Source organism: Larus michahellis, chromosome 5, assembly GCF_964199755.1.
Source record: "Larus michahellis chromosome 5, bLarMic1.1, whole genome shotgun sequence".
In the NCBI taxonomy this organism is placed as follows: Eukaryota; Metazoa; Chordata; class Aves; order Charadriiformes; family Laridae; genus Larus; species Larus michahellis.
This window is the reverse complement of record NC_133900.1, coordinates 10927678-10942743: the sequence shown is the minus strand read 5'-3', so window position 1 is coordinate 10942743 and position 15066 is coordinate 10927678. Positions and strand designations below refer to the sequence as shown.

General features: G+C 46.7%; 1 protein-coding gene across 6 annotated transcripts in view; it reads right to left on the bottom strand.

Annotated features, from left to right (window-relative positions):
* The window catches only part of SLC4A4 (solute carrier family 4 member 4), a 185104-nt gene that overhangs the window by 119683 nt on the left and 50355 nt on the right, over positions 1–15066 (bottom strand). For all 6 annotated transcript variants that reach the window (XM_074588736.1, XM_074588735.1, XM_074588733.1 and 3 more), the window contains exon 3: positions 13219–13398. In XM_074588736.1, coding sequence (XP_074444837.1) covers positions 13219–13398 — 180 coding nt within the window. The remainder of the gene's footprint in view (positions 1–13218; positions 13399–15066) is intronic.

Sequence of the window (15066 nt, the reverse complement as noted above, 5' to 3'; positions counted from 1 at the left end):
TGCTGTCAAAGGAACAACTGGCCTCTTTTTTGCGTTGTCTAAAACATGAACGGCGTACCATGTCAAAGTGGCAAGAGATACCCCATCAAAACTTCCCAGAGGCATTTTTTCTGGTATTTAATAACTTAGGAAGTTTCAAGACGAAGCTGAAGAACCACTTTAGATCCGCAAAGCAGACAGCTACCCACCCTGTGGCTCTAAACCCAATGTGAAGTTTATATTGAATTATTTTCCTCTACATCTGGCGTGACTAATTGTGTCACCTTTGGCTGATGCTCATCAAAACTGCCCGGAAAAGAAAAAAGCAGCAAAAGCCATTTTTAATCAAGAATGGCTTACTCGTAAAGCTGCGGGCAAATATGCAGTTAATTAGGGCAGAAGTGACCAGTAAATGAAAATTCTTTATATCGCTCATACCCACCACAAAACCAAGGTATTTTGAGACTGATTCACCACTTCATTTGGCAGGTCATTTTTTCTCTGTTCTGCCCAGACCACATTTACCCAAGGCACAACGCTCAATTCTTATTATTTGATCTCAAACTTTGCATCGGTGAATTCACTATGAAATAATTCAATATTTAATTTATCGTTCGAAGTCCCCTCTCAAGGGGAAGTTAAAGTTATAGAAGCAGCTTAACTTCCACTTAACCAAAAAATATTTGCATCAGCTCTTCAAATCGTAGAGAAAACTGAGAAGTATGGCAGGAGCGCGACAGCGTTCGGGTACCAAAACCAGGCGGCCAGCTGAAACACTACTTTTGTATTTGTACTTGATATTCCAATTAATTTTGTTATCTCAGGGTCATGGATTTTGAACGCTTAAAGTTGACGATAACCTAAGCGGAGCTGCTCAACAGCTCTACCATCTATACCGGTGTTACTACCATGGCACATTTTGTGGTTTCTTTTTTAACAAGGAAAAGAGTGGGGGCCAGGTTTGAAAAATACACCTGAAGAGATGAGGCTGTGCCTTTAAATGCACCGCCCCTAGACATAATCCTCATCAAAAGCACATTATCATTTCTCTTGAGCAGAAAGCGATCACGTTCCTTCCTCCCTCCTTCCATGGCAGCGGCTGCTCCCTTCAGATGCAGCCAGAAATCTCTGAAAGCAAAATTCAGGTCCAAACAGTTTTATCCTGGAAAATCCTCTCCTGTATATTCACATTATTCCAGGCCCGGGCATTTGCGATGGCTTCACATGGGCACATTACGATGCTGATTGTTGTTTTTTTTTTAAACTCTTTTTTTTTCCCCAACTGGAATTGCTTCTCTGCACGAGCCTGACCTCATCACAACCGAAGGAACACTGAAGTCCTAGAAATGCAAGATGCTTTCTCAATCCTACAGGACAACCCCCTAAGTCCCTTCAATAAGCCTCCGTAAGCCAGCAAACTCCGCTGCAGCACATCCACGCAGTTCAAGGCGACTAACACAAATGCCAAAGGACGCTACCGCTGTCTGAAACACAACACACAAGCAAGAAATAAGTCAAGTTTGAGTACGGAATTTCAGACTAATTTCTTTTGAGGAACCACGCACCACGGCAAGGATGTGGCTGGGTTGGTTTGTGTGGCTGAACAGCCATTCGTTCCGTAAGGACAGTTCCGTGGCACTTTGGAGGCTGAGGAACGCGTGGAAAGACACTTAAAGAAATGTTGCTGTGGAAAGAAAAAAAAAAAAAAAGTTACTGCTATTGGGGAAAGGAGAAGGATGTCGGAAACAAGCCGAGATGTTCTCCCAAGGAAAGCATTCGGTGCACAGAGCCTTGTGCCCACAGCACCCCGACGGCTCGCAGGGCCAGAGGAAACGCAAGTGATAGAGCTTTTATCCCCTTGGGTTTCAGCGCCTCGTCCTTGGGGAGCGCTTCAGACGGCGCAGCGGAGGAAGAGAGCGGGTAAAATGCAGGGCGCAGAGTCTGGAGCTTCCCTTAGGCTTTCTCTAAGCGAAGGACTTGCCAGAGCGAGATGCAAAGTTGTGTCTCTGAAGAGTGCCAGCCGGAGAGGCTAACGTGGGAAATGCTGTTACATCAGGGCGAGATTTATTTTCGCTCACACGAGATCCCTGACATAACTGCCCCTTTGAAGACTTTCAACACCAGGCTTCCGGGACTTGCCAAAGGCACAGAGGGCAGCTGGTGGCAGGGCAAAGCTCGTGTCGCGTCCAAACAGGTATGCACACGCGCACTTCCTACGGCTCCTCCGAATTTAATCAGACCTACCATCCACACAACTTATACAGGGACAACCGCTTCTTTTCCCCAACCTTTACTCTCAAAAACAACGTCAGAAATGACCCTAAAGGAAAAAAAAAAAAAATCACAAAGACCGTACCTTTCTGGACAGGAAAAGATCTCATCCTCTGCACCAGAGGCATGCGGTATTTGCCTTAACAACCAGCACCGCCAGGAAAAATCACTTTTTGTTGTTGTGCATGGGCGTCTCGGTACACACCTACCGAGGGAGGAACGGTTTAGCCCTACCTTTTATCGCGCTTATCCAAAATCTGGACTTTGCAAGGGAATTAAAAAAAACCCTAACAACTTTGCTCCATTCCCAGCTGTCACAAGCAAGGAATGAAAGCTTGGCAAAGGTACGAGGGTTTGTCTCTACGTCAGGCAGTAAAAACACACTTCAATAATTATTTTATAAAACATACAGACTGGGGGAAAAAGGGAAAGCGTAACACGGGGGTGCAGGCAAGAGCTGCACAGCAAAGGCAAACCAAGAGCAGCAGGCAGATTAGCACCGTTCCGCGGCGTAAACCCAATTTCAGCCATGCATTTACCTAAACAAGGTGGATTTTATGCGTAAGGGAAGCGCAAACTGTTTTAAACAAAGCTAAGTTTCCATAAGAAGGCCGTACGTGATCGGCGTACGCACAAGTCAAGTTGAAAAAGAACCAGCCCGACAATTCAGTCAAGAGGTGTTGCAAAGAAAGCCATTTTTTTAATTAGCTGTCTGAGAAAAAGCCTGTAGTCTTGCCAAGGAGAAAAAAGGAAAGCTTTGCCTAGGGTGACAGTTCACGTGGAGACCCAACCTCATGTCACCACGTGCCTTCATCCTATCCAGGTGCCTCAGCGGGAGCTGTGAGTCTTTCAGTTTGAACGGGGCCACAGGAACAAGAGGAACAGCATCCAGACCATCTCCCACCAATGGGAGCTGGAGTAATTCATGGGTGAGAGGAAGCTGGGTTTTGCTGCTGCTTGAAGTACCTCCCACCTACCTGTGTCTCTTCTCCGTCCCTTCCACACCTAGAAGTCGTCCTCCTAACTGCCAGCCAGCTGCATCTTCAAGTAACCTCTCCCATCTCCCCACCTTCCCTCTGGGTTGTTTGAGGTCACAGCCTCTTCTCTGAACCCACCATAAACCCAAAAACATCCATCTTGAACCCTAACACAACTCCACGTTTGTATCGCCTGTGGTGAAAGACAAGAGAGCTTCTTCCTCACCCCACAACATGAGGCAACATGCCTGGGATGAAAGGCCTCCTGCCTTAGAGGAGTCTGACCCACCAGAAGAAGGTCCCTAACCAAATATCCAGGGCCGGGACATGTGCCCTAAATACATGTGACCTAAATATGCTGCACTGAAGATCGGAGGGGCATCCTTCAGCTGACTCCACCACCTTGGACCCATCCACTAGCCGGCCGTGCAGTTCTTGAAGACCAAAATCCCAAAGATTCTGACATTTATGAGAAAGCCTCCCTGACCATCATCCCCACGTAAAATATTCATGTTAAAAAATTAAGCTATTTGGCTGTCCCGCTTGGTATTTTTCGAAGGCTCTCAACGCTGGTCTGCCGTTGCTCTTACCGTGGGGAGCTGAAGCTAAAAGCCTTTGGAAAATGCCACCCCATGTCTTGAAGAGCCAGGAAAGAAATTGGATTGCTGAAAAAATCCCACAACACTGATAGAAAGAGGAGTCTTGGCACACCCCGACCGTGCTGCATCTGCTCTGCTAAGTAGGTACATTTATTTCAATCCTGTGGCTGTCTCTTGCTATTTATAGCCGCTAGCTTAATGAACTTTCAGGGTAGACACCAAGGCTGAGCCTTCCTAAACTGATGTTTAAATATCCTTGCTGAATTAATTCGATCTCGTTATGGGTGGACTGTCCACAGTTGGACTGGCAACTTCCACTCCTTGCTGGAAATCCATCTCCATGATACAGGATCTCTTCCTGCAGGGCAGGCACTCTGAACTGGGAAGAAATACCAGAAATTTACTTCATAGTAACACACGCTGCGCATCAAAAGGTAGGAAGACCTTTTAAGAACAGCCAAAAAGGTCCCAAATGCATTTTTTAAGAGACATATGATGAAATAGCCACCTCACGCTCAACTTGAGGACAAACGGGGGCCATTCTGGAAGCGTCCCAGGCACAGGCGTTTTGGCCAGCAGTCTCTCACCACTCCGTGCAGAAGTGTTCCTGAGAAGAGGCAATTCTGTGCTCTCGGTAAGAACAGGAAAAGCCACAGAAAGCCGGGAAAACCCCGCCAAATGCATTGTCGATGTCAAACGGATGGCACTGAGAACTAGAAAGAGATGGTTCCCACACTGGTGGGCTCAAAGAGTTCCTGTAGAGCCTTGTCTCTGTTTGGAAGCAGTGCCAGGGACAGAACCTTCTGCCTGTTCCTCACCTGATGCCAAGATCTCCCTGGCCGTGAAGGCTCGACACTCTGTCCCCACGGGAGACTCCCTCCCCAGGCGTGTTTCCCAGCGCAGCCCTCAGTACGCTGCTCTGGAGATTCCACCTATTGCATTTACGAGAGACAGAGACTTCCCTGCTTTCCTGCCCTGGTTAAGATGCAAGACGTTATTTCAAGCCTTGTGTAAGCAAGCTGTTCACAAGCATTGATCGTGAGCCAAGGGGCAGGCGCACATCAAAATACGATGGTTCTCAAGACGTGCAGAGCATGAGGTGAACAGAATGTAGCTGCTGGTGGGACAGGTAGTGACCCAGAAACATCTGCCTGCATGCTCAGGTCTTCTAGATTTCATCGGGAATTATGGATGTGATGAAGAAACAAGAGCATCATGGAATCAACGGGCATTTCAGCCCCGTCGGTGGGCTTTCTTCGCTGATAAAGATGACATTGGTGAGCTACTCTGCAAAAAAGCAGAGCAGCTTGGCCTGCGGGGACACCTGTCTAGGATCCCTCAGGGGTACTGCACTCCACAGACAGACATTAAGAAAACTCTTTATAAACACACCCCCCCGCCCCACTCTTACCTAGGCACTCAGACCCACTGGAAGACCAGAATTACCTGAAAGGACCAAAAAACATCTTCGTTATGCAGGAAGCAAACCATAACGTAAAGGAAACTAAGGACATTAATGCCATCAACTCCAGGGTGTCCCACATCAACCAGAAGCAACAGACAAACTGTGGTACCTGGACTAAAAAGCCTCCACTTAAACGAATCAGCGTGGTGAATTCGTGCTACGAGACTGCTCGCCACGACGCCCTTTATGTCGCCAGGCATCTCGATAAAGCAAGCATTGATTATCCAGTTTTCCTTAAAAAAAACTAACGCTGCCAACGGATGTCTGGTTCAGGTTCAGACAATCTGTTAGAGATAATCACAGTTCTCTCGCCACACCACACATCCTCCCGAGCACCACTTAAATGCAGGTATTCAGCAGCAAAGTCCTAGCACACATACCCAAAACTGAGAGCAAGCTTCAAGCAAGCAGGAGGCTCCAGAGTCCCAGCTTTCCTGGCCCCAGATTACACAGAACTTACTTTTGAGAGAAGGCTGCATTTTAAATTAGAATTGTTATTAACCCGTAGCGAGGGATGGCGGCAGAGGGACGCAGGGGTTGCCTCCACGGCAAATCCGATCCATCCAGAGCCAACCTCACCTCCAGCGGGAGAGATGCGCTCCATCCAGAGTGACGGCACAAGCCTCAAGCAGCGCCGTAGTGAAATGACTCCGCTGCAAACGGTTTCTCTCTCACCAAAATGCTCCTCCTAACCCACATCTGAGGGCTCAAGAGAGGGTTTTTTTTTTTTCAACTAAAACCTCCAAGAACTACTGCTGGTGGGTGGAAAAGGAATTTCTCGGAGCAAACTGCAAATCTTTACAAACCTTTGATGGGATGACATACCATCCCGTCCCTCTCTCTTGCTGTACGGGTCCTCTCGAAACCACTCCAACAGACAGATCCAGATTTTCTACCTCTTTTCCTCGTTTCTGGTTTTGTGTCCTGTAAACAGGATGACAGTTACACCCTTCAACTGGTAAAGAAAGCCTTCGGCAAGCTTAGCCCACGCGTGACCACGCGCAAAAGAGCTGCAACCAACAGTGTGAAACGAGAGATGGCCTCAGCTCCCGGCCACTTATCCCTCCTTTAAAGGTTTTCCAAATTTTAGATTCTGCAGCTCTATTTATCCACCTGTCAACGTTTTGACTCCTGCCCAAAATCAGGTTTCACTCTCTCCATGGGTGCAAGCGCTACGAAAATTCTATTACAACATGCAGTTCATTGGTTTCATGGGTGCCTTGTTGTTGCTTTCGGGTCCCAGTGCCCTGCGGAATCCACAACCAAAGCCAAGTATCCCAGTCCCTTCCGGAGCCTGGCAGAGCGCCCTGAATGCCCATTTCCAGTAAAGGATGCACACGGAATTTCCTTTCCTCCCACTCCATTTTCCCAAGCGTTACGCTGAGTTTAGACAAATCTTTCACTTTGTCAACAAGGATTTTTCAGACCTGCAAGCGGTTTTAACAAAACCAGTCGGTAAACCATATAGTATTGCAAGTCTCTACGCCCCACAACTTGTGGGATAAAACCTTTACACTTGGCCCGAAGCAGTATCATTAGAGGAAAAACCTAATGGTACAGCCCTTCAGCAAAGGGAAGTCCCAAAGACTCCTTCTTGGTCTTTAAAGAAAGGGCATTTACATGTAGAAATATGTGTTCATGTGCATGTAGAGCACCATACTTGGGACAAGGACGAAGATGTCCCGTGTTTACAACTGAAGAGTAACGTCAGCAGGCAGCTAACATTAAAAAGCAAGTGATGCCTCTAGTTAACTTCATGAAAACAAGGTCTGGGGACATTTACTGCCAGCTAGCTTTAAAATCGCTCCAAAGAACAGAGAATTTTCAACCTTTTGTTTTCTAGCATCGTTTTTGTGACTTGCTTGGTGTGAAACGCCTTAGGGCTTGAACTGAGGAGCAGCACTGCAAGTCATTCCTTTATAGCTTATAATACTAGTCCTTGACTACAGATGAAATTCCCCAAGCCAGTTTGGAAAGGGACAGGTATTTTGTATTTTGGGCTTCTCGCTCTCCATTTGCTTGGAATCACCTTTGCCTATTGAAGGACCTTTACCCCAGCCACTGGATTCAGAGTCACGAAAACACACAGTTTCTTACTTCCAGAAACCACAGGCCACGCACAGATCAACCGAAAAGAAGATGAGAACTTCCATTCTGCCAAAGAACCATACATTTTTCTACTTCTGTTTCTTCTGACATGGCAATCGCTCACATCGGCCCAAGCCCGTACCCCATATTCCAAGCACTTCTGTTCTAAAGACGCTATCAGAGCTTCAAAATTCCCATCTTCGTTAACGTGTACCTTCTGCACATGCTGTCTGTCTACGGGGCACAGAGCTGGGCCAGCCCAAGGACAACCCAAGCAAGTTCTGCACAAGCAGAGGGACCTCCGTTGGGCACCTCGTACTGCTGCGTACGTCAACACAGTGCCTGCACGCTGCCTGCTACGGCAGCGCTTACTGAGAGACGTGATTTCCCTGGGTCTGAGCCAGGGAGGCGAGCCAAATTAACTTGGAGGGCAACCAGCCGACGAGAAGAAACCCCTTCCCAGATCAAGCGGAGATGCATCTCCTCATGGGAAAATCTCCCCACGCCTGTAGTAAAGAATGAGGAAGAGGGAAATGGATTCAGATGACAGCCTGTCCCGAAGAAGAACCTTCTGTCTGCCTTCCTTGTTCCTCCCTTGTCTCATCCCTTGCAAGTAACAGCAAACGACACTGTCCGCTTCACTCCAAGACAAGCAATGGGCCAACCTGAGAAGGCAGAACCAGGCTTGACACCCCTGCCCATGCCAGCTGAGAAGCCTCCTGTGGCTTTCCACCATCATAGAATGGTTTGGGTGGGAAGGGACCGTAAAGCCTACCCAGTGCCGCCCCCCCCCGGGCAGGGACACCTCCCACTAGCCCAGGCTGCTCCCAGCCCCGTCCAACCTGGCCTTGAACACCTCCAGGGATGGGGCTCTCCTTTCCGCCCAGCTGAGTCTTGCGTCCACCCCACTAAGCGCATTAGCCAGAGCTCATCACAGACCAATGGAATATGCCCAAAATACTGGCGGGTCAGTACTCCAGCCATTAGCACTAAAAAAAATAAATAAATCACTAACCCTTCCCTCTGTAAACCCCATTTTCCTTCACCGTCTCTCAATATGCCATCCTTCCCCTTCTGCAGTGCTCTGACAGCATGAATCTTCATCTGTTTTCCACCTCTTACGTGTGTTTTAGGCAGATAAGAAAAGGGTGTTGAAAGACCACTTACTAGGAATGCAATAATATTTTATTATATTTTTTTAACCTCAAAAATACTTGTCTGCCAGCTTCCTGGACGGTGCAAATAACCACTGATAAAAAGCGTTTCCTTCTTACTGGTTTGGAGTGGAAACCAGGGCCAGGCCGGTTAAAGGAAGGTGCTTTTAGAAACGAGGGGCTGGTACGCTTCACCTGGAAGGGGGATTGGCAATCGTCTGCGGTTGAAGGAAGGCACGTTCCATGAGGCCCGGTGTCAGCAAGTCCTGCCTGAGAACAAGGGTGTGAGCTCCAATTTTCTCCCCGAGCGCAGAGACAGCCCTGCAGGCCTGGAATATACTGAAAGGGCTCTGCAGAGGCAACGTCGCCTTCGAGCCTCCTCCTCGGTCTATCAGAGAACATCCCCGTCTAGGTTTTTGCAGAAGGCATCTTTCCCAAGCAATAATTTACTTCGGATAAAACGTATCTGTACATGTTCAGCTTCCCCAGCTCTCTCCAGATGGGAGAGCTGAAGGTTGTTTATAAACTAGAGTTTGGCTTGTCTGACTGAACTGGACACAGATTTTTTTTTTTAAAAAAAAAAAAAAAAAAAAAAAAAAAAGGACTGACGTTTCCAAACTGCACCAATTCCCAAATACAGAAGCGCAGCCAGACCGGTTTTGAACTGGAACAAAAGGTTTATAGGGAAGGTTTGCATTTCTGGACCTGTTTACTCTCCTGCCTGTATCCACAGACATGTTCCATCAGGTTCGTTTGCTGTGGGACAAGCAGCTTGACCCGGTGAGTCAAATCCAGATTTGGTCAAAATCGGATTGCACAGTTTTCACCAAAGAAGCTGAGAATTCGTCTTCAGGCAAGATCCCTACGTTTAGGCTTCACCGTCCTTAGGGAGAGATCAAGAAATAGAAGTGATGTATCGAACCAAAGCTGGCTTAAGCTCTCCACTCAGTAAAAACATGGCTCTCTGTATAATGGAGACAAGCAAGCCGTTTCCTAAACTCCTAGCAACTATTTTAACAACTATATTACTAAAGATTTTGCAAATCTAACTTTATATGCTCGCCATTTGATTTGAAGATGAAATAAACTACTGATTATATATAAGTTGAACTGACGGTGTCTAATACTTGGCCAAGTTAATAACTGCAAAAAATCAACAGAGAGAAGGAGCTATGTAAACTGTCATTTTTATAGACCGAGATGCACTGTACCTTTCCTTAAGATGTTTGGGTTTTCTTCATGTAAAATGGAGGTTTGCTTGTCTTAAAACATGGTTAACAAAACAGAATATACGAATCCAAAATCTTCCAATTCTAAGGAAAAGACCAAAATGTCATCCAGCTCAGTCCCTTCACCTCATCATTAACTACATAAACAGCACTTTCTTTCTATTATCTCATTAAACTCATAAAACACACCCGCCACCCCCCCTGCAGCCCTTCTGAAGGCAGCCTCCTACACGTTATATTCACAGCACGATATTCATCCAGCCCCAGTCGCTGATGGGCGCCTGAAGCGTCCATGAATCCGATCCCGGTTTTTAGTGGTGAGCACAGTCCCTGGTACAGCCGGCCATCACGCCAAGCCGTGTCCGTTACGCAAAGGTCATTAACAGAGCCAGTGTTACGCAAAGGTCATTAGCAGAGTCGGCCCTTCGTCCTGGGGACTGCAGTGCCCTTGGTCGTCTGTTCCTGCAAAGGTTTTGAGCCACATAAGAGGGCACAGTGGGCTCAGGATTTCCTCTTTCTTTGGTGTCTAGCAACTTCTTGGGTTTTTTTGCCTCATCTCCTGACAACATGGAAACACAGTGCACCCACACACATGTCCAGCAAGCCCTGCGGAGCTGGCCTTTATAACCACCCGTCCCTCTAAAACGACCTCAGGCAAGTTAGACGAACCTCACTCACTGGTTATCTCCACGCTCCGCATTTCACATCTCGCTCAGTTCCTGCTATTTCCCCCTCCTGTCCCCCTTCGAAGGAGAAAAGCAAAATCCAAAACTTCCCGGCCACAATGGTGTCACCACTTCTCCCCTGGCAGCCCTTCTCCAGAGCAAACGCCTTCCCTCTGCCCCACGCTCCACCGAACCACAGATACCGCAGCTTCTTATGCCCCATCCTCTCTGCTCAAAGCGTCTCAGATATACGCAAGGTATTTCATTTCAGCTTTTTCCCAACTCCATTAAAATTCCAGCTCAACATCCCCCAATTCTTTGTCCCTAATATTCTTAGCGCTCTTTTGAAACTGAATTTGAGCCACATACCCCTAACTCATTTACAATTAACAGATGAAGATTAAAAAAACCAGGGTTATAACTGAGATTTCTTGCCATGATGGCCAGTAATGAGTATTGGACTAAGCTTTTCTCTGTCCGAAGAGAACTGGCCTTCTCTTGGACACGCTTGCCATACCTAAGAGCGAACCCAGCCGCTGGCACACACAAACCATTCAGACCCTCAAAAAGCCTTCATCAAAGTGCCACTGAGAGACACCTAAAGCTGGCACGGTCTGAACGTCCAACAACTGTCTCAGATGGGCAACCTCCGAAAAGACAGAAAACGAAATGGAAATAAAGAGCCGTCTATAAATGATGGAGAAGGTCAAAAGCGGAACAGCAGAAATTTCTGAAGGAAAACTGGCATTACTACATACGTGGAACTAGAGAAGAAAGGGTTGGTAGCAAGCTATGAAGACAAGAGTTTCAGAAGGGAAAAAAACCTGGGGATACGAGGCAACATGTAATTCAATGTTTGGAAATTCAAGACCGTCATCTGAACTACTCCTATCCTTTACAGCGTTCTAAATTAACTGCGCCAGCTCGTAAAAGGATCTGGCCACCAGCGCAAAAGAGCAGGTCTCTGCGAGAACCTGATCGAGTATCTGGGTACACGAGATGGTGAACGATACAGAGAAAGCTACAAATGATGTAGCGTTAATGCTATCGCATGGGAACACCTGGAATACTGTGCAGTATTTAAACGATCCCACGCCAAAAATACGTAATGCAAAGCGGCCAGGGCGGAAAAGTCTATGGGAAAATTCTCAGAGAGAGAGAGAGATGAAAAGCCTGCGCATTTTTACACGCAGATAAAGAGTAGACAAGAACACACTAAAGTGTAGAAACAACAGAGGAAAAAACTACCATTAACCCTTTCTCAAATGACACAAAACAGAAACAATGAGGAACAAAACGAAAGGCAGAAAATCAAAACCTGATGGAAGAAATAGGTTTTCAACCATTGGCACAATTAGCCCGAGGAAACGATTCCTCTGGGATAGCCATACATCCAGAAGCCAAAAGGGAATTTCTATACATCTGGTCACCTGCACACCAAAGAACAGAGATGTAAATATATAAATTAAACTTCAAATACCTAGAGCTCTTGAAGAGAGCTAATGATGTCTTTTGGTGTAAAACTAACTTCTGGTTTCTGAGCGTTGACAAGAAAATTTCCTTGGGACAACCAGGCGACTACAGCTACGAAGAGCAAACGGGCTTTGGGACTTGCCTTCCGTTGCAGCTGCTGCTCTCTGAAGTATCCGCGCCACCGAGAGTTACAGGCCCTGGGCTAATGACCTGACTCATCTGATCCCATGTTACTGTCTTTACGTGCAGCAACTACCCAGCAACATTACTTCAAAACGAAAAATTCACGTATTTCTTCAATCAAAGATCAGGTCATACAACCCCTGCTTGCTCCTCTCTCGCTCGCACAGGAAGCATTTTCCCACTTACAAACAAGTTCATTAAGGAAACTCCAACCATCCCAAATGAGCCTCAATAATCGGAGCTATATCACATCCTGGGCTCTTCTCCTATATTCGAACCTTGGGCGCACGTTCCCATTTTAGCAGGCTGTCACCGTCTCTCTCCCCCTTCTATTTAAGCAGCCAGCCCCCACATTGCACAACAAGCTTGTGGCCAACAGAGGAATGGGACTTTTGGACAGTCTCCTACGATGGTACCAATGTGACAGCACGGCGATGACACCTGATAAAGATCTCTCTCCAGAGTGAAACTGTTAACCAGAGAACGGAGGTGCAGAGCATACAAAACGGACCTCATTTGCCTATCAAAATTCAGGTATTCGACCCCTACAGACACTCAAGCATACAGTAATGCTATATTTTATTCTTCTTTTTTTTTTTTTTTTTTTTGCAAAACTTAAAACTGGTTAATTACTGAAGGCAAAAGACTTATTAGCACCACAAGTTATTGACACAAGGAAGCCAAATCCCAAGTGGGTATGCTTCTCACGGGCCACAGCAGTGGTCTTGGTGCTCCTCATCAACCTGCTCCTCTGAGAGCTGAAACCACGGGGTGCTTGAATTCTAGAGAGGGCAGACATCCCGAGAGCCAGGGCTGCAACAGATCCGCCTGGGCATCTACTCGGTCTTTGCCTTTCCCCGCTATCCCTTTACGCACAGGGTCAAATTGCTTTTTAAAATTTGGCCTGTTCCTGGCTGGCGTCAGCTCAGGAGCAAACTCAGGTGAGAGAGAGGGATGAAATGTCTGCTCCCGCCTGTGCCTCCTCCCAGCCACAGCAACTGACGAAGGCTACTGCGACCCTGCAACACGAGGAGACTGTTTTCATGGATGCAGTGTCCCCCTCCACGATCGGATCAGGAGCAGATCGCCAGACAACAGACCATTGTAGCGAGCGACAACCGAAACCGGTACTTACTGAGCGGCTTAAGGATGCTGCTGCTTGTCTCATCAGCGTTCTCTACGTCGGATTTGTCGGAGTAGTTCTCAGAGATTTTCTCCTTTTCTTTCTTTTCTTTGTGCCCGGGTCTTCTTCTATGACGCCTCCTTCTCCTGTAGCTCTTCGGCACGTGGACCCCAATGTAAATAGTGTGATGACCTGGGGAAGACAAGCACAGCAAATATTAACTTCGACTGCGTAGCGTTTGTGCCTCCCTGGCTGGTACAGTTCATTCAAATTAAATTTCATTCAAACAGGCGAGCGAAGTATCTTTCTTTGCTGGCCTAATGTTAATTAGGACTACGTTTCTTGTCTGCAAATGCGAGCTCAGAGCTCTTTAGCTGCCATTTGGAAAAGTATTTTTTGTGCTATCGTTTCTGCGAGCGCAGACTCTCTGATAATTATTCTGTCCTTGTGACTCATGTGAAAATGAAAACAAAAACCACAGAAGGCCATGGTGCTAATTCTGCAGTACGGAATACGGTACGCAGTGCTCCTCAAAAACATTCTATGTTAATTTTCCCATTTGTTTTACCAAATACGTTAGCTGGATTAACACCTACCTTGCGCAAACTGATCCAGCTTAACTGAAGAGCTTAGAGCAATAAAATGCACGTCGCTTGGCTTTGTAGCCCTTTGTATAACACGTATCAAAGTACCGTTCGGGTATTATTATAACGCAGCTGACGAGGAAGGACGATTAACGTAAGGTACTGCAAACTGCTAAGTACTTGACACTTTCCAAAAATAAAAATTAAGTAATAAAAGAACAAGCGCCAAATTTCCTATGCTGATTGTAAACGCCAAGTACGCCTTTTCCCTTTCCCATAGGCTTTCATTTCAAACTAAAGCACTTAAACTGCATTTGCCAATCGTTAGGTCTTTCTGATGAGTTTCATAGAAATGTTTTATTTTCGTGGCTTTCTGCGCTTCTACCAAATCGGGACAAATATCTCTCCTTGTGCTTATAGAAAGCTTTCACGTGTCTTTTTCCGTGCCCAGACGGTGCACACATCTTACTGTAAGCTTTAAAAACAGCTCCTGCAGATTTAACTCCTGATAAATGATAGCTGCATTCTACGCTTTTGACCAAATTTGGTTTTCCAACCAAATGTCTCAGTGCAGCCAAGCAGAGAGATAAATCTGTGTGACCCGTTACTGGCCGATGTACACTTATCTAATGGATGAGCCACAAACGCAGGTAGGAACAAATATATTTCTCTGTGGGTGCAGACATTTACACCTCTCTTCAGCGGCAGCCGGACTCCCTTCTGCTCAGGAATAAGAACGAAGTCAACTGAGTAACAAAAAAGAAATCAGGCGTCACTTGTATCAAGTGTCACACGGTTGAGAAAGAGAAAGTAAGTTAGGGAGAAAATTGCCATTTGAAATTCCACAGGCTCCTGAGGCCGGCTGTGAAGCCTAGAGTCCTTCACCTTTTTTGCATGTGAATTTTCATCCTGAAAGCACCTGAGGTCTTCTAAAAAGCTGCTTGACCAGAGCGGCCCTCCTCGGCAGCAACTTTAAAATCACTAAGTGAGTTCCCCAAGGGGAACTCCAAGGCTCCAAAAACCCCAAGGGGAGCTCCTCAAGGGCTCCAAAGTAATTTGTGGCGCGGAAATTGTAATAGAAAGCAGAGGCTGGTGAAGAAATTCCCTCCTCGCTCCCAGACGCGGTAGTGTGACAGCGCCGGTGGTGGCCCTGGCATGGACCACACCATCGTTTCTGGTGGCCGCTGCAGTACAGCAAGCTCAAGGTTACGTATGAGCGGTAACGATGCAGAAGACCACACTGAATAAACAAAACGGATACACAGATATAAAGATA